At 47.5% G+C, this 26,801-nt stretch overlaps 1 protein-coding gene across 1 annotated transcript in view; it reads left to right on the top strand.

Moving 5' to 3' along the window:
• The window catches only part of LOC136629105 (oocyte zinc finger protein XlCOF7.1-like), a 354,252-nt gene that overhangs the window by 8,417 nt on the left and 319,034 nt on the right, over nt 1-26,801 (top strand). The window contains exons 3-5 of the mRNA XM_066605240.1: nt 14,963-15,110; nt 15,238-15,417; nt 21,102-21,225. Coding sequence (XP_066461337.1) covers nt 14,963-15,110; nt 15,238-15,417; nt 21,102-21,225 — 452 coding nt within the window. The remainder of the gene's footprint in view (nt 1-14,962; nt 15,111-15,237; nt 15,418-21,101; nt 21,226-26,801) is intronic.

Raw genomic sequence — 26,801 nt, 5'->3', positions numbered from 1 at the left:
ACACACAGAGCTCTACTCTATCCATCCTGATCCCCACACATCACACACACAGAGCTCTACTCTATCCATCCTGATCCCCACACATCACACACACAGAGCTCTACTCTATCCATCCAGATCCCCACACATCACACACACAGAGCTCTACTCCATCCATCCTGATCCCCCACACATCACACACACAGCTCTACTCCATCCATCCTGATCCCCACACATCACACACACAGCTCTACTCCATCCATCCTGATCCACACACATCACACACAGCTCTACTCCATTTATCCTGATCCCCACACATCACACACATAGCTCTACTCCATCCATCCTGATCCCCCACATATCACACACACAGCTCTACTCCATCCTGATCCCCACACATCACACACACAGCTCTACTCCATCTATCCGGATCCCCCACACATCACACACATAGCTCTGCTCCATCCATCCTGATCCCCACACATCACACACACAGCTCTACTCCATCCATCCTGATCCCCCACACATCACACACACACACAGCTCTACTCCATCCATCCTGACCCCCACACATCACACACATAGCTCTGCTCCATCCATCCTGATCCCCCACACATCACACACATAGCTCTGCTCCATCCATCCTGATCCCCCACACATCACACACAGCTCTACTCCATCCATCCTGATCCCCCACACATCACACACACAGCTCTACTCCATCCATCCTGATCCCCACACATCACACACACAGCTCTACTCCATCCATCCTGATCCCCCACGCATCACACACACAGCTCTACTTCATCCATCCTGATCCCCCCACATCACACACACAGCTCTACTCCATCCATCCTGATCCCCCACACATCACACACACAGCTCTACTCCATCCATCCTGATCCCCACACATCACACACACAGCTCTACTCCATCCATCCTGATCCCCCACACATCACTCACATAGCTCTACTCCATCCATCCTGATCCCCCACACATCACACACACAGCTCTACTCCATCCATCCTGATCCCCACACATCACACACACAGCTCTACTCCATCCATCCTGATCCCCACACATCACACACACAGCTCTACTCCATCCATCCTGATCCCCACACATCACACACACAGCTCTACTCCATCCATCCTGATCCCCCACACATCCCCCACACAGCTCTACTCCATCCATCCTGATCCCCACACATCACACACACACAGCTCTACTCTATCCATCCCGATCCCCCACACAGCTCTACTCCATCCATCCTGATCCCCACACATCACACACACAGCTCTACTCCATCCATCCTGATCCCCCACACATCACACACACAGCTCTACTCCATCCATCCTGATCCCCACACATCACACACAGCTCTACTCCATCCATCCTGATCCCCACACATCACACACACAGCTCTACTCCATCCATCCTGATCCCCACACATCACACACAGCTCTACTCCATCCATCCTGATCCCCACACATCACACACACACACCACTCTACTCTATCCATCCTGATCCCCCACATACAGCTCTACTGCATCCCTCCTGATCCCCACACATCACACACACAGCTCTACTCCATCCATCCTGATCCCCACACATCACACACACAGAGCTCTACTCTATCCATCCTGATCCCCACACATCACACACACAGAGCTCTACTCTATCCATCCAGATCCCCACACATCACACACACAGCTCTACTCCATCCATCCTGACCTCCAAACATCACACACACAGCTCTACTCCATCCATCCTGATCCACACACATCACACACAGCTCTACTCCATTTATCCTGATCCCCACACATCACACACATAGCTCTACTCCATCCATCCTGATCCCCCACATATCACACACACAGCTCTACTCCATCCTGATCCCCACACATCACACACACAGCTCTACTCCATCTATCCGGATCCTCCACACATCACACACATAGCTCTGCTCCATCCATCCTGATCCCCACACATCACACACACAGCTCTACTCCATCCATCCTGATCCCCCACACATCACACACACACACAGCTCTACTCCATCCATCCTGACCCCCACACATCACACACATAGCTCTGCTCCATCCATCCTGATCCCCACACATCACACACACAGCTCTACTCCATCCAACCTGATCCCCCACACATCACACACAGCTCTACTCCATCCATCCTGATCGCCACACATCACACACACAGCTCTACTCCATCCATCCTGATCCCCCACACATCACACACAGCTCTACTCCATCCATCCTGATCCTCCACACATTACACACACAGCTCTACTCCATCCATCCTGATCCCCCACACATCACACACACAGCTCTACTCCATCCATCCTGATCCCCCATACATCACACACACAGCTCTACTCCATCCATCCTGATCCCCACACACATCACACACACAGCTCTACTCCATCCATCCTGATCCTCCACACATTACACACACAGCTCTACTCCATCCATCCTGATCCCCCACACATCACACACACAGCTCTACTCCATCCATCCTGATCCCCCACACATCACACACACAGCTGTACTCCATCACTCCTGACCCCCACACATCACACACACAGCTCTACTCCATCCATCTTGATCCCCCACACATCACACACATAGCTCTACTCCATCCATCGTGATCCCCCACATATCACACACACAGCTCTACTCCATCCATCCTGATCCCCACACATCACACACACAGCTCTACTCCATCCATCCTGATCCCCACACATCACACACACAGCTCTACTCCATCCATCCTGATCCCCCACACATCACACACAGCTCTACTCCATCCATCCTGATCGCCACACATCACACACACAGCTCTACTCCATCCATCCTGCTCCCCCACACATCACACATAGCTCTACTCCATCCATCCTGATCCTCCACACATTACACACACAGCTCTACTCCATCCATCCTGATCCCCCATACATCACACACACAGCTCTACTCCATCCATCCTGATCCCCACACACATCACACACACAGCTCTACTCCATCCATCCTGATCCTCCACACATTACACACACAGCTCTACTCCATCCATCCTGATCCCCCATACATCACACACACAGCTCTACTCCATCCATCCTGATCCCCCACACATCACACACACGGCTCTACTCCATCCATCCTGATCCCCCACATATCACACACACAGCTCTACTCCATCCATCCTGATCCCCACACATCATACACACAGCTCTACTCCATCCATCCTGATCCCCCATACATCACACACACAGCTCTACTCCATCCATCCTGATCCCCCACACATCACACACAGCTCTACTCCATCCATCCTGATCCCCACACATCACACACAGCTCTACTCCATCCATCCTGACCCCCACACATCACACACACAGCTCTACTCCATCCATCCTGATCCCCCACACATCACACACACAGCTCTACTCCATCCATCCTGATCCCCACACATCACACACACAGCTCTACTCCATCCATCCTGATCCCCACACATCACACACACAGCTCTACTCCATCCATCCTGATCCCCACACATCACACACACAGCTCTACTCCATCCATCCTGATCCCCACACATATCACACACAGCTCTACTCCATCCATCCTGACCCCCGCACATCACACACACAGCTCTACTCCATCCATCCTGATCCCCACACATCACACACACAGCTCTACTCCATCCATCCTGATCCCCCACACATCACACACACAGCTCTACTCCATCCATCCTGATCCCCCACACATCACACACACAGCTCTACTCCATCCATCCTGATCCCCCACACATCACACACACAGCTCTACTCCATCCATCCTGACCCCCACACATCACACACAGCTCTACTCCATCCATCCTGATCCCCCACACATCACACACAGCTCTACTCCATCCATCCTGATCCCCACACATCACACACACATCTCTGCTACATCCTGATCCCTTCAGCACATTTAGTAGGGATCACAACCAACACAGAGTCTTATATATACTGAGTAAATCAGCCCCTGGCCATGTGATCCTTAACTCCTCCCATACATGTGATCACATGATGTTGACATCATAAGAGGTCCTGTAAGCACACGGCTGCTGTCTGGTTCTGCACATCTGTGTGTCCCCTGATGTCAGGTCAGTGGGGGGGAGGGGAGGGGAGGATTAACCCCTTCAGGACAGGTAATGTTTGGGCCTTTATCCCTGATGATTGGACAATGTGTCCCAATACTATAACTCTGCATGTTGTACATTTACAGTCTTTGTCTCCAGTAATTGTATCCGGCCGCTCTGATAAACAAGACAATTCCTCTTTTATGTATTTGTCTGCAGCGTCGCAGGCAGCGGGGTGTTTTCTATCTCCGTCACCATATAAGGCCGTGTGTCGCGCTCTGTTGTGGGGTTTTTGGGGGGGATGGGGGGGGGGGACAACAATATTTCTTATTTTAGGACCGTCTCGGTGGTACATTCTGTGTTTGTCGTCTCGCTAACACCCTCTGTAGCCCTGCGCCTCGTGAGGGCTTCCTGGACCGCAATGTAGCTGACCTGTCAGGCGGGTACAATGCAGGTGCGAGATAATTGGATCTTCGCCACATACTGTGAAACTGCGTTTTTTTTTTTTTGTTTGTTTTTTAGTGTTTCTGTATAAAAATGTATGGCGTCTCTGTATGGGCGACTTTCACGCTCACGAAAAAAAAATCCCATGTGCTTCTAATAGATAATATGGTATACGGATCGCACGCACACACGCAAATCACATCCACCCGCCCGCGGTACGCTATGATTTATTTTCAATTCCATAGGAATTAATGAGCGATTTGTAAGCAAGAATTGCTATGCGGGAAAAAATGGTGCATGTCCTAACCTTTGGCGTTGCCTCAGAACGCATCACCTATCATTGTCAATGGGTCCGGTAAAGGCGCTCATGTGAAAGTAGCCTTCATGGGATTTTCCAGTGAGAATACCATTAATTATCTGTCAGAAGAAGTCATCAATAGTTGATCAGCTGTGGTCTGATGCTCAGGACCCCAACCGGTCAGCTGATTGTACGCCTGCTGTCAGCACCGCAGATACACAAGGGTTAGAGAGGAAGTAGGTGCTCCAACCCTGGTGTAGTGGTCCGTGTTTGTCATTGCAGCCTGATGTCTCATTGAAATCAATAGGAGCTGCACCTGCAATTATGAGCGCCAGCCTCTACACAGGGGCTGGAGCATCTGCTTCCACTCTGACCCGACCTCTGTGTGTTTGTGGCACTAACAGTGCCACAAAATCAGCTGATCAGTCGAGGTCCCAAACGACGGACGCCGGCTCATTAGCTATTGACGCCTTATCCTGAGGATTGGTCATCAGTGGTATTTTCCCCAGAAAACCCCTTTAAGCCAGGCCTGCGATTATTTAAATTAGAACATGCTGCAATACTGGTATATGCAATATATTGTAGAAGCCATTAGACAATCGCAAGGGGACTTTCCTCCCAGAAAGCCGTATGAGCCGGGGCTCTGCAGGGCAGGTCCCCCCCATGACTCTTGTCTTGATGGCGTCGCAGTTGGGTCAGATGATGAGAGGACTCCGGAGACCAGATCCACATGTTGCAGTGATTTTTCTGCTCTCCTTTAGCAGCAAGTGTGACATCGGACACCAGCATGATGATGATGATGATTGCTGATATTATAACATATTTTGTTTAACCACTTAGTGATGGCCCAATAGTGTTTTTACGTCCTGCCATTGCCTGACGTGTATAGCGGGAGATAGCGCCGCTACCTCCCTTCATACAGCGCGGGCGTCAGCTATTTATTCTAAATTTAGATCCCGCAAACGATGTTCGGGGGTCCCGTACGCCCCCCTGCGGTGAGATCGGGGGAGCCGTGCAGGTGTCATGGCAGCCGGGGGCCTTCTGAAAGGCTCCATGGTTGTCTTGGAAGACTGCCCATCAAGCCGTCCCCGTGGTGTGGCTTGGTAGGTTGCCTGTCAGAATGCAGTATTACATCATACTGCGGGAGCAATCAAAGCATCAGTAGTTGTGGTCCCCCCTAGGGACTAAAAGAAAGTGTAAAAACAATAAAGTTTTACGAATTATTGGAAAAAAAAGTTATAAAAGTAAAAAAAACAAAATTTTTTTTGCCATATTTGCAATAAAAGAATCTAAATAATAAAGAAAAATACATATTTGGTATCAATGCATCCATAAAGGTCCGATCTATCAAAGTCATGTATTATTTACCCTGTACGGTGAATGTCGTCCGAAAAAATAAAGAACGACAGAAATGCACTTTTTTGGTCACCTTTTCTCCAAGAAAAAATGTAATAAAAAGGGATCAAAAGTTGTTTGTATTCAAAAATGGTACCCACCAAAACAACAGGATGTACCGCACAAAATGAGCCCTCGCGCAACTGTGTCGATGGAAAAATGAAAAACTTATTGTGCGCAGAAAATGGAGACAGAAAATAATTCAAAAAAACTAAATATTTAAAAAAAAAATACAAGAAGTACAGCAAAAAAAAAAAGCTATATGTTTGGTATCGTAGTAATCGTACTGACATATAAAATAAAGTTATCAAGTCATTTTTGTGGCAGTTTGTGCGCCGTAGAAACCGGATGCACCGAAAGATGGCGGAATGTCTTTTTTTCTTTCATTTCTCTCCACGTAGAATTTTTTTTTTCAGTACATTATATGGTATAATAAATAGTACCATTAAAAAATACAACTCGTCACGCAAAAAACAAGCTTCTATTTAGAGAAGAGAGAGAGAGAGAGGATTTTAAAAGATCTAGACAAGTTTGAACAGTGGGCGGCGACTAACAGAATGATAGTTAACAAGGAGAAATGTAAGGCCCTACATCTGGGCAAGAAAAATGAAAAAATCACATACAGAATGGGAGGAATTGAGCTAAGCAGCAGCACATGTGAAAAAGACGGATGTACTAATAGATCAGAGACTGAACAAAAAACTGGGTATAGCGCTCACAGGATCAGGGATTGTTGAGAATAAAGTATAAAAGTCCCGTCTTTAATATCATGCTACGCGTTTCGGCTATCATGCCATCTTCAAGCAATCCTTGGGGATGTTAGCTTGCTCTGCAGTGATCGGCTGGATTAAAGATGGAGTTTATGATTATACTAGCTGATATACCTGGCTTCGCCCGAGTAAATTTGGTACTGGTGTTTATCTGGTGTTCACACGGAAAATCTTATGAAGTCGTGGTTACTTTAGAGATACTGAGGAAAAACATATGTTCACCATTTTGCATGGTTCTTTGCGTTACCCAGGAAACACCACGGGGAGGTAACCATGCAACGTTTCCTTTATATAAAATGACATCAGGAAGTGAGAGAATTAGATTCCGTATGTAAAATTTGGACGCTAATTCTTTGGCGCATAGAATTAAATAATCGAGTTGGGACCCATTAGCTTTTCCTATTTATGACATAATCAATGCTCGTGCCAAATTTCAAGTTTCTATGACATCGGGAAGTGAGAGAATTAGATTCCGTACTAAAATTTGGACGCTAATTATTTTGCGCTTAGAATTGAATAATTAAGTTGGGACCCATTACCTTTTCCTACTTATGACGTAATCAATGCTCATGCCAAATTTCTAATTTCTATAATTAGATTATGTACATAAAATTTAGACGCTAGTTCTTTTGTGCTAGAATTGAATAATCGAGTTGGGACCCATTAACTTTTCCTATGTTGGACATAATCTATGCTTGTGCCAAATTTCATGTTTCTACAACATCAGGAAGTTGGAGAATTAGTGGCGAGTCAGTGAGTGAGTCAGTGAGGGCTTTCGTCTTTATATGTATATATAGATGTTTGTCTGGAGAATAGGTGCTAGTGGGTCCCTTTTAGTTTAAAGGTGTGTGCCACTTAGCACCAGGTGAGTTGATTGCTTTCTTTCTCACCTATTTTTTTACTGCCTATAATGGAGAGCAGTTTTAATTCTCAGAGACTGAACATGTATCAGTTGTCAGAACCTGTAACTCTCGGGGCCGCCGTGCCCGCACCACCGGTCCTGCCACCCGGGCTACAGGAGTGCGGCGTAGGGGAGCCCCGGTTCTGGTGATCTCCCCGGGCCGCTGTAAGACTGGTCGCCGCCGGGTTGCTAGGGAGGCAGCTGGTGCTTCTAGTCACTTGACTACCAGGCTGGCTTCCCTAGTAACGGTCTGTGCTGCAAGACTGGGGGCGTGCCCCCAGCACCTCCCTGATTAGCCCTGCTGCTGTCAGGCTCCCCGCCCCAATCAGCTTCTGGGGCGGGAGCACTGACAGCATTTAAATATGTGTGTTTTCCTGTCAGGCGTTGCCAGTGTTAGTTTGGTTCTCCAGCTGCACCCGCGTTTATCCTGACTGCTCTTGTGACCTCGGCTTTTCTGACACCTGCTTTTGGACTTGACTACGTTTTTGCCTGACCCCTCCGTACTGCGTACCCTCTTGTTGCCTACCCGGATTGTCTGACCATTCTACCGTTGTTTGTCTCAGTGTCTGTTTGTCTCCCGTGTCCCGCTTCCCTAGTGAGGGTAGGGACCGTCGCCCAGTTGTCGCCCTGGGGGTTAGCCCAGGGGGGCAAGTAGGCAGGGACAGGGGTTGCGGGATATCTCAGGGACCCCCATATCCCGGACACTGTCCTGACAGTAACACTGGCCGAACGAAGGTCAGACCCTTGCATCCGCTCGGCGACTTTGAGCCCCTCGATGGAGGCCGTGGCGGCTGTAGCGAACCAGGTCCAGGTCCTTACGACCCTTGCCCAGGACCTAACCGCCCGCTTGCAGCCACGGGAGCAAGTGGCAGCTGCAGGCCCCATGCAGCCCCCGTCCGCTCCAGGAACAATGTCAGAACCTCGAGCCACGCTTCCGGATTGCTTCTCCGGAGAGAGAGATCAGTTTTTTGCATTTAGGGAGAGCTGCAAGCTCTACTTTGATCTCCGCCCCCACTCCTCTGGTACTGAATACCAGAAAGTGGGAATCGTAATTACCCGCCTGAGGGGAGAGCCCCAAAATTGGGCTTTCTCGCTACCAGCTGGCTCTCCAGCCCGACTATCCCTTGACGCCTTTTTTTCCGCCCTGGGTCAAATTTATGACGAACCCGACCGGGCGGGCTACGCAGTCTCCAAACTTCTGGCCCTGCGCCAGGGTTGTAAGATGGCGGAGGACTACTGTTCCCAATTTCGTCAACATTGTACGGAATCCCGGTGGAACGATGCCGCCCTAAAAGACTTATTTTTGACCGGCCTGTCTGAGGGTCTCAAGGACCTACTTGTGGCCCACCCAGAGCCTAGAACTCTGGAGCAAGCCATGTCGCTGGCTATTCGAGCCGACCGACGTTTGAGGGCCAGACACGCCGCTCAGACCACCCCACTCCCCACGTCTACTTCTTCGACTGACCCGACCTTTTACCCTCCCACCACCGAGGCCATGGAGCTGGGAGCCATGACCCCCAAGCAACGACGGGAACACCGCCTGAAGAAGAACCTCTGCTTCTACTGTGGGGAGCCGGGTCACCGCATTGCTACCTGCGCTAAGAAGCCACGGCAGGAAGAACTCCCGCTCCTAGGCAGTTGTCGGGGGGACTGTCTAGGAGCCAAGGTACTCCCTGTGTTGTCCAAGATGTTAGTGCCTTGCACCCTAGAATTTCATGCTTTCCACCGTACGGGGCAAGCCTTTGTTGATTCTGGGGCTGCGGCTAATTTCGTTAACTTTAATTTCGTTGCTCAACTGTCCGGAGTTTTGTTACGTTTAGAGACTCCGATTCTGGTTTCAGGAGTGGACTCCACTCCATTGCAAGCAGGGGTGGTTAATCTGGTTACCCCTGAAGTAAGGTTTACGATAGGAGCCTTACACGTGGAAACCTGCACCTTTCTAGTGATGAGAGATTTGTCTGTGGACGTCGTCCTAGGCCTCCCCTGGCTCCGGGAGCACAACCCGGTAGTAAATTGGGACACGTTGGAACTGGTAAGGTGGGGTCCCCGCTGTGTCAACCACCTTTGTGCGGTGAAGGTGGGAATCTCCACCTGCGAGGGGAGCCCCCTACCAGAATACCTCTCCGAGTTTTCTGACGTGTTCTCCAAACAATTATCTGAAGCTCTGCCCCCTCATAGGGAATGGGACTGTAAAATAGACTTGATTCCTGGGGCCAAACTTCCTAAGGGCCGCATTTATAACGTTACGGTCCCAGAGAGAGAATCCATGAGGGACTACATCCACGACAGTCTGGCCAAGGGGCACATCCGGCCCTCAGAATCCCCGGTGGGTGCCGGGTTTTTCTTCGTTGAGAAGAAGGATGGGGGTCTCCGGCCCTGTATTGACTATAGAGAGCTAAATAAAATCACAGTCCGAAACCAGTATGCTCTTCCACTCATTCCTGACCTCCTCAACCAGGTCGCTGGTGCCCGATGGTTTTCCAAACTTGATCTCAGGGGAGCATACAACCTCATCCGCATTCGGGAAGGGGATGAGTGGAAAACCGCCTTCAATACGCCCCTCGGGCATTTTGAATACCTAGTTATGCCTTTTGGATTGTGTAACGCCCCCGCCATTTTTCAGGGGTACATGAACTCAGTGTTTCAGGATATCATGGGGGTGTTCGTGGTTGTATATCTAGACGACATTTTGATTTTTTCCTCCGACTTGCCGAGTCACCATACTCACGTTCAGACTGTGCTAGCTCGACTCAGACATAACAAGCTGTTTGCTAAACTCGAGAAATGTGTTTTCGGGGTACAAAAGATATCATTTTTGGGGTATATCATCACGCCATGCGACTTCCAGATGGATCCTGAAAAGGTGAAGGCCATCACGGAGTGGGCCCAGCCAGGGTCGTTGAAAGCCCTTCAACGCTTCCTCGGCTTCGCCAACTACTATCGCAAATTCATTAAAGACTTCTCCGTGGTGGCTAAACCTCTAACGGACCTCACCAGAAAAGGGGCAGATGTGAGGACCTGGTCTTCTGAGGCTCTGAGGGCCTTCGATACCCTAAAGGCGGCGTTCTCTTCTGCACCTGTCCTAGTACAACCGGATCTGTCCAGCCCTTTTGTGGTGGAGGTAGATGCCTCTGAGTTTGGTGTGGGAGCGGTACTGTCCCAAGGTCCCTCCACTCTCACCAACCTTAGACCGTGTGCCTATTTTTCTAGGAAGTTTTCTTCCACCGAACGGAACTATGATATAGGCAACCGGGAATTGCTGGCGATTAAGTGGGCTTTCGAAGAGTGGAGGCATTTTTTGGAAGGAGCCCATCACCAGATCACGGTACTCACAGACCATAAAAACCTCACCTATCTAGATTCCGCTAAGAGGTTAAATGCTCGGCAAGCCCGCTGGGCCTTGTTTTTCTCTCGGTTCAATTTTATTGTTACCTATAGACCCGGTTCTAAGAATGTCAAGGCTGATGCCCTGTCTAGGAGTTTTGGTTCTCCGGAACCTTCCGAGCCGGAGCCTGAGAGCATTCTCTCCCCTGGGGTGGTCCTCGCTGCTGTCTCCTCCGACCTTTCACCTCTCATTCACGCCGCTCAACAATCTGCTCCTGAAGCCCTTCCGGAAGGTAAATTATTTGTCCCGTTGTCACTGAGATTGAAAGTGTTAGAGGAGACACATGCTTCAGTCCTAGCTGGACACCCCGGCATCAGGGGTACTCTGGAGTTAGCGGCCAGACTCTATTGGTGGCCGCACATGGCCAAGGATGTACGGGTATTTGTGTCCGCGTGCCCGGTTTGCGCAAGGGGGAAGAATCTCAGGAGACGTCCTGAGGGGCCTCTTCTGCCCTTGCCCATTCCGTCCAGGCCATGGTCCCATTTGTCCATGGATTTTATTACTGATCTGCCATCCTCGCTGGGGAATACGGTCATTTGGGTAATAGTTGACCGTTTCTCTAAAATGTCTCATTTTGTTCCGCTTGGCAAGTTGCCTAACGCCAAACTTTTGTCTGAGATGTTCATCAAGGAGATTGTTCGGTTACATGGGATCCCCGAGGATATTGTGTCAGATAGAGGGGTTCAGTTCGTCGCTCGCTTCTGGCGAGCCTTCTGTAAAAATCTAAACGTTAATTTGTCCTTTTCCTCCGCTTTCCATCCCGAGAGTAACGGACAAACGGAACGGATGAATCAAGAACTTATCCAGTATCTGCGACTGTTTGTCTCTGATAACCAGTATCAGTGGGCCAACTACTTACCTCTCGCCGAATTTGCTATTAACAACCATGGTAACTCGTCGACCCAACTATCACCTTTTTTTTGTAACTATGGGTTTCATCCCCGGTTCTCGCCTTCTACTCCTTTTGTCTCGAACAATCCGGCCGCTGACATATCCGCTGAAGAACTGTGCACAGTTTGGGCCCAGGTTCGTAAGAACCTTCAGGGTTCCCAAGAGAAACTGCGTAAATACGCAAATAAAAGACGTACTATCTCTGCACCTTTTGTGGTCGGGGAGCAGGTTTTATTATCATCCAAGAATCTGAGACTTAAGGTTCCCTCCCTGAAACTTGCTCCCCGGTTCATTGGCCCATTTACGGTTTCTCAGGTTATCAACCCGGTGTCATATAAGTTGGCACTTCCTGACCCCTGGAAGGTCCACAAGGTTTTTCACAAGAACTTGCTTAAGAAGTATGTGACTCCAGTTCTCCCCACCCAGAACCCGCCTCCTCCCTCTCTGGTACAGGGGGAACTGGAGTATGAAGTAGAAAGGCTGGTGGATGCCCGACGGGTTAGAGGTGGGCTGCAGTACCTGGTCCACTGGAGAGGATTTGGCCCTGAGGATAGGACGTGGGTCCCTGCCAGGGACGTTCATGCGCCACGCCTAGTCCAGTCATTCCACAGGGCTTTCCCGCTTAAGCCCGCACCGGGCCATGGGGGTCCGGTGTCCCCCCGTAGAAGGGGGGGTACTGTCAGAACCTGTAACTCTCGGGGCCGCCGTGCCCGCACCACCGGTCCTGCCACCCGGGCTACAGGAGTGCGGCGTAGGGGAGCCCCGGTTCTGGTGATCTCCCCGGGCCGCTGTAAGACTGGTCGCCGCCGGGTTGCTAGGGAGGCAGCTGGTGCTTCTAGTCACTTGACTACCAGGCTGGCTTCCCTAGTAACGGTCTGTGCTGCAAGACTGGGGGCGTGCCCCCAGCACCTCCCTGATTAGCCCTGCTGCTGTCAGGCTCCCCGCCCCAATCAGCTTCTGGGGCGGGAGCACTGACAGCATTTAAATATGTGTGTTTTCCTGTCAGGCGTTGCCAGTGTTAGTTTGGTTCTCCAGCTGCACCCGCGTTTATCCTGACTGCTCTTGTGACCTCGGCTTTTCTGACACCTGCTTTTGGACTTGACTACGTTTTGCCTGACCCCTCTGTACTGCGTACCCTCTTGTTGCCTACCCGGATTGTCTGACCATTCTACCGTTGTTTGTCTCAGTGTCTGTTTGTCTCCCGTGTCCCGCTTCCCTAGTGAGGGTAGGGACCGTCGCCCAGTTGTCGCCCTGGGGGTTAGCCCAGGGGGGCAAGTAGGCAGGGACAGGGGTTGCGGGATATCTCAGGGACCCCCATATCCCGGACACTGTCCTGACATCAGTAATGTGATGCAGCAGCAAAAAATGCCTACACAATTCTGGTATGTATTAAGAGGCGCATAGAGTTTATATCACATGAAGTAATTATTCCGTCAAGGTTGGACTTGAGAAAGGTACCAAGGAGGTACTGAAACGCGTTGTCCGCTCTACACGTGTGTGTTGCACGCATACGGCATTTGTGTTCGGAGAAGGAATAAACCTGTGAAGAATCTTTCTTATACATTGGTCGTAAGAAGATTGGTTTGATCATTTGGAGTCTTCACTATAAGGAGGGGGATTCTGCATCACATACCCCCCTCCTATAGAGTAAGTGTTTGTTTGCCATCTTACTTATGAAATAGAGACAACAAAAAAAAATCTTTTTATTCTCACCATCTCTGGCAGTGCAGAGTTTTTTTTAACAGTTTATTGTTTTCTTGTCTTTTTGGGGGGCTCTCCACTGAGAACCCCCTTTCACCCTGAAGCTCTCCCTATGTTTAGGTGATTTGAGATCGGTGACTTCAAAAGGGAACAACAGGACCTTGTGGCTCACATTTCATTTGTTTTTTTAGTGTTGTGCAATCCCAGGGACATGTTGCAGTGTTAGGTGGCATCTGTCCATAGATATGTGGTCCAGCAAGCATGGCCAGGGCAATACATATCCCTAACAACACATTGGGTCAATGTCCTGGAGGGGGCATGAAGCCAAAAGAGGTGGCTCTAGTTTTATGGTACCCCAAAAACTTGTTGGACATTCATCCCTCTGTTTCCTCCGCCCTACTTCCGCCTCCTCTTCCTTCCTCTTCTTGACATTCACATGCAGTCGATTCTCTTCTGGCAGACTTGCAGTGACTGTTCAGGCCACCACCAAACTGCCTCATCTGTGATGTGCCTACACGGCGATATTCCACATTCAATGTGTTGCTGAGCCTAAGCCAGCAGCAGAGAGCGATTACGGAGTACCGGATGCTGTTAGCAGGCGCTGTATGAGGGTCGGTCACTTGAAGCCTGTGGAGTGGCTGCATATCAAGGACGCCTGCGCTGTTTCAGCCTGCTTGTGAGGAAACAACCAAAACGGTCAGTGGTGATGATGCAGGGATCAGTATGACCATCCCTGTTGTCTGCCTGCTGGAACAGACGCTACACGGTCTCAGGGACAATGACATGTTGTCACAGGAGGAGGAAGAGGAAGAAGGGATACCAATCTCAAAACTTTCATGATAGCACTTTGAGGTCATGGATTGGTCAGCACCGGTCATGTGTATCAGCACAAACAATAATCCGGCCTTGGTACAAGAGTGAGATAAAGAGTTTGCTAAATGGCTGATCTGCTGTCTCTGTGTTACTGGCTCCTCCAATGTTTCCACTTATTCTCTCCAGTAAATGTATTTTTTGCTTTGGATCTCTGTGGTTTTTGTATTGGATCATCTTTCTGTCCACTCAGGTCCCCGCAGTATAGGATCCTCTGTTGTCCTTCACCACATAGGAGAATTTATCTGATCAACTCGTCAAGGATGGCGAAGGATGGGAACAAGATGGCAGAAAGTGTATTAAATCTCTCCCTAGAGATAATCTTCCAACTTGCCGGAGAGGTGAGAGATCCTGATGATGTCACATAACATCATTCTTATTTATGGTAATAACAGATGATGTCACTGGAGAGGTGATGGACTCTGGAAATGTCTGTAGTGATATTTATTAATGTCTCCCCATATACAGGATTACACAGTAGTGAAAAAGACCTCTCATGATGGCTGTTGGGCCCCTGTGTGTGATGGATGCAGAAAACCCCTGAGCCCAATCACGGGGCCTCCACCTCACCCCTTGATACACGAGGACATCAATGTACAGAAGATTGTAGAACTCACCAACAAGATGATTGAGCTGCTGACTGGAGAGGTGACGCTGCAGGGAATGCTCGGAAAAATAAGAGTTCCAGCAGCATCAACGGTGCTAATCCAATATTGATTTTATTCTTCCATCAAAGAAGCAAGCGACGTTTCGGCATGTTGCCTTTCTCAAGCTTAGCTTCTAAGCTTGAGAAAGGCAGCATGCCGAAACATCGCTTGCTTGTGTGATGGGAGAATAAAATCAATATTGGATTAGCACCGTTGATGCTGCTGGAACTCTTTTTCTTCTGACTATTGGATATATTGGGAGCTTGGATCTAGTCTCCTGCTCCAGCTGTTCCATTGGATAGCCCACCTATGATTAGGTCCCTATAGTGGTGCTTGTCACGTATGCAGGGCGAGGGCGAGGGAGGAAAGGCTCTTAGATTGTGGAGTGACTGGTACCCAACTTTCCAGACTCCTGAAAAGCGACCATGAGCCACAGCCACACCTCTACAGCAATCCGCCTGGCCCTGCACCTATTAACAATTTGTCCCTCACTGGACAAGAGGAGAGAGGGGATGGGACGATACCTATCGATCCCACCTCTGGTCCTCAAACACTCTGCAGTATTGCAAGCTGGCAGTTGTTAGAATACAGGCTGATTTGTATCTAGCGTTCTCCGACTTCTACACGCATGCGAAGCGGAAACTCAAATCACCCACCTGGTCAGTTCTAACGCACTCCAAAGCTCTACAATATGCATACAAAACGCTGCCACCACCAATTTGGTTACGGTAAATTGGAACCCGATTTCTGAATACAATCTTCGGAGAATATGGTTTCGTGATAACACGGACGAGGCTCACTAATTAATTTAAAGTTTAATTCTCAAAGAAAAGAGCAGTGCTTATTTACAGAAAAAATACGAAAATGATGTTATAAGATAAATGGCAAGAGACTTACATGTGATATCACAGACAGTAAAATAACAAGGATTAAAAGAAGAGTGTTACCATTCTTTGGCGTGGAGTCGCGCCAGAACTGCGGACCAGACCTCACGTATAGTGACCTCCAAGGGGCTGACACTGAGCACACATTGTGTGCGAGTTTTAAACTCTCATGGTGGTAACTCCCCTTTAGTTCCTTCCAGCCCCCTTTGGGGATGGCTTATCTTGGGACACATAATTCCCTGAAATACATATTTCCTTCATAACTCCGTGTGGGTGTGACCCAGCATGAAAATATGACAACGATGTTTCCTGTTGTGATTTTACGTGTGTTTTGAGCCCACGGATGAGGAGTTTTGGACGCATCTGATCCGAGATACGCAATTCTCGGTTCCTGAGTGTCGTGCAAATGCGGGAATCCCTACATCTTATTGGCGGGGATGCAACGTTCCACAAAATATCCTCGTCCGCGGGCTGCGACGTACAGATCTTTCATAACTCCTAAATTACATTTTCCTTTGTCTTACGGGCACGTTCTTTTGTTAACTTTGCCTCCAAAAGTTATCAGGTCAGTTACGACCATTTGGACCAGTAAGGGAGGGAAAGAGCTACTGAGGTGTGAAGCCTATTTCCTCTCCTTATTTCCTAACAAACATTTGCTGGCTCTGGCTCCAGAGGGGCTGTAGGACATCAAAGACCCCCTGGGGGAGAAGTGTAACAGCCTTTCCTGAAGTCTACTTCCAAGGTATTTCAGCACTCAGCTTTCCTATATGCGGAAAGACCATTAACTCTTCTCTCTACAACTATACAAAATGACTGACAGACTACAACTTCCACATCACAATGCATATCCATCAATCTCATATCTTTATCTATCACTCTGGTATCTATCTACTCTTTTAATATCTAGCTAGTACGGGGAAAGGATGTCAGCTCAGCTTTTCTAGTGTCCTGAACGTCAGCTGATTGAGACTGGACAGTTGGGGGGGACACTTTATTCATCTCTTTTTACTACACCTCCCCTTTTTAGAGTGGGTGTAGTAGGTTGATCCCACAGATTACCTACGAAACCCACCTCTACTCCGCTCTGCTGGGACAGAGCAGCCTTTAGGGATGAAAAGGAACACTCCCAATTGGTGGTCCAGCTGACCACCTGTAGCTGATGCTCTTTTGTCTCAGGTATCTGCCAATACCATTGGCTCAGATCCATGATAGTTATGTATTGGGCCTTGGCCAGCCAGTCCAACAGCTCAGCGAGGCGGGGCATCGCATAAGCTTCGGACACCGTGATGGTGTTCAACCTCTTGTAATCCAGACAAAACCGGGTTTTCCAGTCCTCCTTTGGCTCCAGGATTACAGAGGAGGACCATGCACTCTGGGGCTTCTGGAAGATGCCCAGGTGCAACATCTCCTCATTGTCCCACTTCATATCTGCCTGCACCTCTGGGGAGACTTGGTAGGTAGACTGCCTACCCAGGGGATGGCTTCCAGTGTTCACCTGATGAACTGTCAACTGGGCCATCCCTGGTTTCCCAGTGAAAGCAGACATGAAGGGGAGTAGGCCTTCCTGCAGCTTGGACCGCTGGCCCCCAGAAAGCTGCAGGCTGTGATCTGTGTCCCTCATGGATCCGTCCACCTTTTTCAATCCAACTGGGCATACTTCTGGGTCAGCGTTGTTTACTGGTCGGCTTTCACCTGCCGCATCACACCATGCGATGGTACGTGCAGGCTCTGACCGAGCACAATTCACATTGCTGTTATTTCTTGGACCACTGTCCATACTTATTACCAGAGATATGGGGGAATCCTCTGTGACATCACACATAGTTGTGACATTACTGAGGACCACAGTGTCACAGGACACCTTAACATTATTAGGCTGCGTCAGTTCAGTGAGCTCAAGAGTGGTGCACATCGCGTCATCGCTGTCACTGGTACACCATTCAAGAGCGTCACTGACCTCCGCAGGAACAAACATGACATCAACATTTTTATTCATAGCAACAATGACTTCATCCTTGTGCATTTCATCAGATCTTAGCAAAACACTGGCAGGCAGGTCATCAGATACCTCCACCTCCCGAAAATCCCTCCCTGCACCCATATCGGGATTCACCCAGATCATAGGCAGGGTAGGGTGGGTGTCCCCAATTTCCATCACAGTCACAGTCCTTTCAGGAATTATGTCCGTGGGGGATACCAGTTCAGTGTGCATGATGGTCATCTCTGCATCAGTATCATGCAGCTCCACAGTCACAGTCTTTCCTACAGCAATGATTTGCAGGTTGCCAGTGTCCTTTTTACTACCCCCACCTGCCCGGATAATACCTGCGGCAGGCTCAGGAGGCTTGGAGAAGGGGGCTGTCTTCACGTCAGGGCAAGTGGCGCTGACGTGGCCCACTTTGTTGCAGGAAAAACATTGGCGTGTCTCCCTATGAGACTTGGAGGGTGGAGAGGGAGCAGACCCCCCTGAGGATCTAGGCAAAAGGGGTAAGAGTTGGTCAGTCACTGTTCTGCTTACCCTCTCTCCAGCTGGTTTCAGATATCTGAAGATTCGGTCTCTGGTCAGCGACGTAGCTGTCCGCAGCTTTGGGGTCACAGACCTGAACACACTGGCGGATGTCCTCCGTACCAGTCTCCAGGAACTGCTCCTTCAGCATGATATCTCCCAGGTCCACAGACTGGGTGATGGGTTGTCCCTTGGTCCACTTCCGGATAAGGGCTGCTTTGATGACCTCGTAGTCACCATTCTGTTCTTGGGGCACTTCCATAAGCACCTCCAGGGCCTTGCCCGTAAGCCCTGGGGTCAAGTACCTGGCCCATTGCTCGGTGGGCAGCTCGTACTGGTGGCAGACCCATTCAAAGTCCCTCAGGAAAATGTCCAGGTCTCTGTCTTCCTCTAGAACAGGGAAGAAATCTCGTTGGGGTTGCACGTTCCTCGTGCCATTAGACCCACGTGTCCGTGCTCTTAAAATCTGCGCATCGAGTTCTGCCATTCGCAGCCGATGCTTACGCTCAGCTTGGCGTTCACGCTCTGCGGCTTCTTGCAGCTTGCGAACAAATTGCATGTACCGCTCAGGGTTCATTTTTCTCAACCGGTGTAGAGCCTCTCGGATAGGCAAGCTGCCACCAATTTGTCACGTATGCAGGGCGAGGGCGAGGGAGGAAAGGCTCTTAGATTGTGGAGTGACTGGTACCCAACTTTCCAGACTCCTGAAAAGCGACCATGAGCCACAGCCACACCTCTACAGCAATCCGCCTGGCCCTGCACCTATTAACAATTTGTCCCTCACTGGACAAGAGGAGAGAGGGGATGGGACGATACCTATCGATCCCACCTCTGGTCCTCAAACACTCTGCAGTATTGCAAGCTGGCAGTTGTTAGAATACAGGCTGATTTGTATCTAGCGTTCTCCGACTTCTACACGCATGCGAAGCGGAAACTCAAATCACCCACCTGGTCAGTTCTAACGCACTCCAAAGCTCTACAATATGCATACAAAACGCTGCCACCACCAATTTGGTTACGGTAAATTGGAACCCGATTTCTGAATACAATCTTCGGAGAATATGGTTTCGTGATAACACGGACGAGGCTCACTAATTAATTTAAAGTTTAATTCTCAAAGAAAAGAGCAGTGCTTATTTACAGAAAAAATACGAAAATGATGTTATAAGATAAATGGCAAGAGACTTACATGTGATATCACAGACAGTAAAATAACAAGGATTAAAAGAAGAGTGTTACCATTCTTTGGCGTGGAGTCGCGCCAGAACTGCGGACCAGACCTCACGTATAGTGACCTCCAAGGGGCTGACACTGAGCACACATTGTGTGCGAGTTTTAAACTCTCATGGTGGTAACTCCCCTTTAGTTCCTTCCAGCCCCCTTTGGGGATGGCTTATCTTGGGACACATAATTCCCTGAAATACATATTTCCTTCATAACTCCGTGTGGGTGTGACCCAGCATGAAAATATGACAACGATGTTTCCTGTTGTGATTTTACGTGTGTTTTGAGCCCACGGATGAGGAGTTTTGGACGCATCTGATCCGAGATACGCAATTCTCGGTTCCTGAGTGTCGTGCAAATGCGGGAATCCCTACATCTTATTGGCGGGGATGCAACGTTCCACAAAATATCCTCGTCCGCGGGCTGCGACGTACAGATCTTTCATAACTCCTAAATTACATTTTCCTTTGTCTTACGGGCACGTTCTTTTGTTAACTTTGCCTCCAAAAGTTATCAGGTCAGTTACGACCATTTGGACCAGTAAGGGAGGGAAAGAGCTACTGAGGTGTGAAGCCTATTTCCTCTCCTTATTTCCTAACAAACATTTGCTGGCTCTGGCTCCAGAGGGGCTGTAGGACATCAAAGACCCCCTGGGGGAGAAGTGTAACAGCCTTTCCTGAAGTCTACTTCCAAGGTATTTCAGCACTCAGCTTTCCTATATGCGGAAAGACCATTAACTCTTCTCTCTACAACTATACAAAATGACTGACAGACTACAACTTCCACATCACAATGCATATCCATCAATCTCATATCTTTATCTATCACTCTGGTATCTATCTACTCTTTTAATATCTAGCTAGTACGGGGAAAGGATGTCAGCTCAGCTTTTCTAGTGTCCTGAACGTCAGCTGATTGAGACTGGACAGTTGGGGGGGACACTTTATTCATCTCTTTTTACTACAGTGCTGCTCACAGATTTTCATATATTGGAGCTGCAGGGAATGCTGGGACATTATACAGTAACAGCACTGGAGGCTTCTGGGTAATGACTGTATATTGTGTTGTCAGGTTCCTATAAGGTGTCAGGATGTCGCTGTCTATTTCTCCATGGAGGAGTGGGAGTATTTAGAAGGACACAAGGATCTGTACAAGGAGGCCATGATGGAGACCCGCCAGCCGCTCCCATCACCAGGTAATAGACAGGACTAAATACACGGGGACTTTATTATCTGTATATAAAGAATGACTTCAGTGTCTGTCTGTGTTTCCTCCAGTTCCATCCAGTAAGAGAAGCCCACCAGAGAGATGTCCCCGTCCTCTTCTTCCACAGGACCACCAGGTAGATGGAGATGTCCCTCTGATCTGTCGAAGGCTGTGAAGCTCTTGTCTTCAGTCTTATTAGGTGTCTTCTATTTGTGTGATGAGGCCGGTGGAGATGGCAGGATTACCGCTGACCAGAGACATTACATGTTGTCTGGATCATCTCCGAGTTTTCTGGCAGTGGAGACTGCTGGTGGGAATAAGGAGCCAGCAGGTTGGATTTATATCTATCTGCTCCTTTATTTCCCCCGAGACAAACAGCGGATGTGTCTGGTAGCCGCTGATCTCCTCCACTGAGACAACGTGCAGCGTGTCTAGCCATGCCGGATATACATGTGTATGAGGTTCCTGAGGGGTCATTGAGACGCCATCTAATATCTATGTTCAGCTTCTAGACCTGCAGCTATATGGCTCCGATAACTACTCCTGTCAGGTCATTTTGGGTTGTAATGATAATTAATTATCTTTTCAGGTCATGTAAAACCTTCCACACGACTTCTCCAACCGTCTGCTGACTTTTACAATATTTGTCTCACAGCTTTTGTATCCGGATGAAGATTTGACCAATATTAATACTACTGAGACAAATGTGAGGGGCGATCAGAGGTGTAAGGAGGAGATTCCTACAGGTAACCGCCCAGGTGAGTAGTAACCACTAAATACAACAGAGAAGAGTTGCATATTCTGATAGTTATGTAGAGTTATAAGCTCTGTGATCTGTCAGTTTGCGCTGGATGCTCCAACATTCAGCCGGAGTACAAACTAAATGTGGCTGACGTGATACCGTTATAGATGATAACTAGAGATGAGTGAGCGTACTCGCTTTGGGTGTTTTTGTACTCGAGCACCGCTTTTTTCGAGTAACTGACTACTCAGACAAAAAGATTCGGTGGGCACCGGGGGGCGGCGTGGTGGAGCGGGGGTTAGCAGTGGGGAACAGGGGGAGCTCTCTCTCTCCCCACCCCCTCACTCCCCTCTGCAATCCCCCGCTCACCCCCGGCGCCCCCCGAATCTTTTCGTCAGAGTAGTCAGTTACTCGTAAAAAGCGGTGCTCGAGTGCAAAAACACCCGAACTGAATACGCTCGCTCATCTCTAATGATAACACATGAAGGGCATATATATATGTGAACGAGGCCGATTCCTTCATCGTTTGCTGCCAGTACTATTGAGAGAAAAGAATCTTCCCAGTTTTAGAACTAAGAAATCATTAGCTCCTATTAGACTCCTAGAATCCAGATTGTGGAGACATAGACCTGGATAACAGAAGCACTGACTCATAGGAAGCTTTTATAGGTCTCCACTCAGCATTTACTAACAGCACGGTGACACTGACATATAAACCTATGAAGATGGAGGCTTCACCACAGAAAGGGAAAACTGCAAAAGAACAGCCTTGTGGCTGAACATCACAAACTACTTGTCCTCACTCCAAGATCTACTGTTAGTTTGGGATGTATTTGCCTATTATTGTTTAATTACCTTTTGCTATGTGAGTCATAATTTATACAGAGATGTTCTGAAATATTCATTTCAGTTTTACTCATGTTCAATAATACTAAAATCGGCTTTATTCTTGGCAGATGACGGTATCAGGAGCTCAGAGGGACATCTGATGTCAGCAGTTTTTGAAGCAGATGATAAGCGTAAACAAAATACATGTGAAGAACCTGCCATTATCACCGATATCTCCTCAGCCCTTCACAGCAAAGATCCATCATCTGATCTTCTTATACAGTTCCCATCTTCTGATCCATTACGGGCTGATAAGCACAAGAAAACTCATGGAAGACGAGAACATCAAAAAACTCACAGAGGAGAGAAGCCGTATTCATGTTCAGAATGTGGAAAGTGTTTTATTTTGAAAACAGATCTAATTAGACATCAGAAAACTCACACAGGAGATAAGTCATTTTCATGTTCAGAATGTGGGAAGTGTTTTACTTACAAAGGAAGTCTTGTTACACATCAGAGAATTCACACAGGGGAAAAGCCATTTTCATGTTCAGAATGTGGGAAGTGTTTTACTAAAAAAGCATATCTTGTTGAACATCAGAGAACTCACACGGGAGAAAAGCCATTTTCATGTTCAGAATGTGGGAAGTGGTTTACTAAAAAAGCACATCTTGTTCGTCATCAGAGAATTCACACAGGGGAAAAACCATTTTCATGTTCAGAATGTGGGAAATATTTTACTAACAAAATAAATCTTGTTAATCATCAGAAAAGTCACATAGGGGATAAACCATTTTCATGTTCAGAATGTGGGATGTGTTTTACTAGCAAATCAATTCTTGTTAGACATCAGAGAATTCACACAGGGGAATTTTCATGTTCAGAATGTGGGAAGTGTTTCTTTAGTAAAGCGTATCTTGTTACACATCAGAGAATTCACACAGGGGAGAAGCCATTTCCATGTTCAGAATGTAGGAAATGTTTTGCTACCAAAGCATATCTTGTCAGACATCAAGCAACTCACACAGGAGAGAAGCCATTTTCATGTTCAAAATGTGGGAAGTGCTTTACTAACAAACGAAATCTTGTTTGTCATCTGAGAATTCACACAAGGAAAGGAAATTGCCACGTTCAGAGTGTTTTACTTGGAAATCACAAGTTCGTAAACAGCTAAGAATTCACACAAATTAGTAACTATTTTTATTTTGAAAACTTGTTTAATTAAAGAGTTAATAAATGTACTGCAGACTGGCTTTTTTTTGCAATTGCAGCAGGGTGTATGTTTGGAGCTTCTTCTTCTGGCATTTTTCTAATGGCTTCTTTAATGCAGCCTTCCTCCCAATTAATACTTTCACAGACTACAAATCAATTATTTCATTTTTTGACCAGTTACATGGATGTGTCCAGACTTTTGCCTCTCTATAAATAATATATTCCTAAGAAAACTAAGTGGATCACACCTTCTTTGGATTCTATGGTTTTACATGTGGGGAGATAAAAAAAAAATCTGGTCTTTAGAAGGTCTTCGGCTAACTTCACATGGGTGAGCACTCGCCATCTATGTGAAAGCCCCGAGGCTATGAGGCGTTTTCATGTGGAAATGTCCTTGAATCACTTCAGGGGGAAGAGAGGATCACAGAGCTTCTCCCATTATTTCCAATGGGAGTTATTGCATCGCATGCAGTTTGTTTTTGGAAACGTGCAACTTTTTGATTCATTTATTTTACAGAGATGTGATGTGGACTTTTGAAGTGCTTTTCTTCACATTGTGGTGGATGTAGTGGAAAATGTAGTGGATTTTTTTTTTTATTTTAACCTACTATTGAACTTTTTTAAAGTTTTTTTTTTTTCATCAATCAACAAGGAAATACATGTAATAGACTCAGTTTGTGCCCCGTGATTTCATATCCAAATAAAAGTTAATATGTATAGAAAAGTGTTAAAAATGAACTCAAAGCCTGATGTTATTAAATGGGAAAAGAAAAACAGAAACGCAAGGAATTGTAGGGATGAGGAACTCAATACTTTTACTCAAATTAATAGTTTTTCTCCAATGGAAGGACATTTAGCAGACTCAGGGAAAAGTCCCATTTAGACACAACTTTTATCGCTCTCAAGCTGAGGCGGCTGGAGAAGTGCAGAAGGAGCCTGGAGATGGCAGAGCCAGAAAAAATTGAACCTGCGTATAGTGCTGAGACCTAGGGCTAATTCACTGCCCACAGAGACTGCTAGATTTGAGAGACTCTGAGCAGGGCCATAAAAAATTAACCACAACATACTCCCCACACCAGTTCACCATTTACATACAGGATTTTCATATCTCTTTCACACAATAACGATTCGATCACACCCAAAACACCTTTGTCCTTTCCTTTTGACATGGGCTTCAAAGCAGAACAATGCCCTTGAAAGATAAGGAAAGGGAACAGAACAAGGGCACAACACATACACAGAGATGTTGTCAAACTATTTCCTTTACTTTCTTTTCTTTGTATAACAGGTTATCCTTCACTATCCTTTGTCCTCTAATCTACATTATCTAACCTTCCATATATATAACCCTTGCCTTTATATCTTTCTTCTCTTAATACCTTCCATCTTTGTATATCCTTCTTCCTGTAATCCTTATTCACTATACCTTGCCTTTATATCTTTTTTTTCTAAATACCTCCCATCATTCTATATCCTTCTTTCTGTAATCTTCATTTATTTAGCTGAAAAATTCTTAAAAATGCACCAAGCATACCTGCATATATAACAGATGGAATAGAAACAATATGAGGTATTAGTTTGCATTTTGGCCAGAATACTTAAGCCTGTGAGCCTACTTCAGGGGTCCCTACTCTAACAAGACAACTAAACCCGGAAAAACCTGCCCACAATGCAAGGCAATCGTCTTAACAGGGACAACCCCACGCTGGAACCTAAGGACCTACCTCGTTCTAGAGAATAAAAGACTCACAGCAAGACACAGTTCACACTACGCAACAGAACGCTGCAGAGACACGCAGGAACATGCAACTGTTGACACAGCCTCCAGCAGAGGAGCTGATATATATATATATATGAGCAGTAGACCTGGGGTATTGGTTGGCTGGAGCAATTCACACCCAGCTAGCTCAATCAATACCCCCTGTGGGGCTGTGCTGCTAAAAACCCATATAGAAGAACAGATCCTAGAAGCAAACCCTAACAGTACCTTCCCCTTAAAGAGGGCCTCCGGAGATACAAGCACCTAACACAAAGGGGTCTGAGACTCAGGGAATTTGCTGGCTGGTGCAATCCACCCCAAGTCAACTCAATCAACTCCCACTTGTAGGGCCGAGCAGCTGGAAACCCATGCAGTACCACAGATCCCTGCAAAAAGACCCTAACAGCACTGCTTCACTAGCGCAGACAGGCAATCTCAGCCTCAGGGGAAGACAAATTTGTAAGAAATACATTTTCACACCAGTTATCTTTATAGATCCTGAAGAGAAAGTCATTGGATTTTTTGCTGGGGTCTGGAGTGAGAGTCCGATCGGATTATCCGAGTCGCAGCGCCAATTGATAGTGAAAGTAACACTTTAGGTATATTTTGGGTGTTCCAAATCTTATAAAATACCAGAAAATGGAGTACTCCTTGAACACTGCATCACCACACTCATTCTCCTAGTGTAATCAAGTAAGTTCCTCTGTGTATTATCGGTATGTACTATTATGTGGGGTAAAAGCAGAACAGATTAATCATTCTGACATGCGCAATAGGTTTTTCAAAACAAAATTCTAAACAATAGATAGAGTTGTTTCTTGGAGACGGGCTCCTCTAACACTGACCATCAGTCTGGTCTTGTTATCTCTTAGTAGGGAATGTACTAAAAATAATCCAGACTTTCCTGAATGTATATCTGCAAAAGTTCATGTAAAGGAAAATGACCATAATATGTTATGCAGGATACCTATTTATTGCTCCACCATAGCCAATCGGGAGGAACCGATGCGGTTTGTTACCTCCC

The sequence above is a fragment of the Eleutherodactylus coqui genome, chromosome 5 (genome assembly GCF_035609145.1).
Source record: "Eleutherodactylus coqui strain aEleCoq1 chromosome 5, aEleCoq1.hap1, whole genome shotgun sequence".
In the NCBI taxonomy this organism is placed as follows: Eukaryota; Metazoa; Chordata; class Amphibia; order Anura; family Eleutherodactylidae; genus Eleutherodactylus; species Eleutherodactylus coqui.
This window is presented reverse-complemented; position numbering and strand designations above follow the sequence as displayed.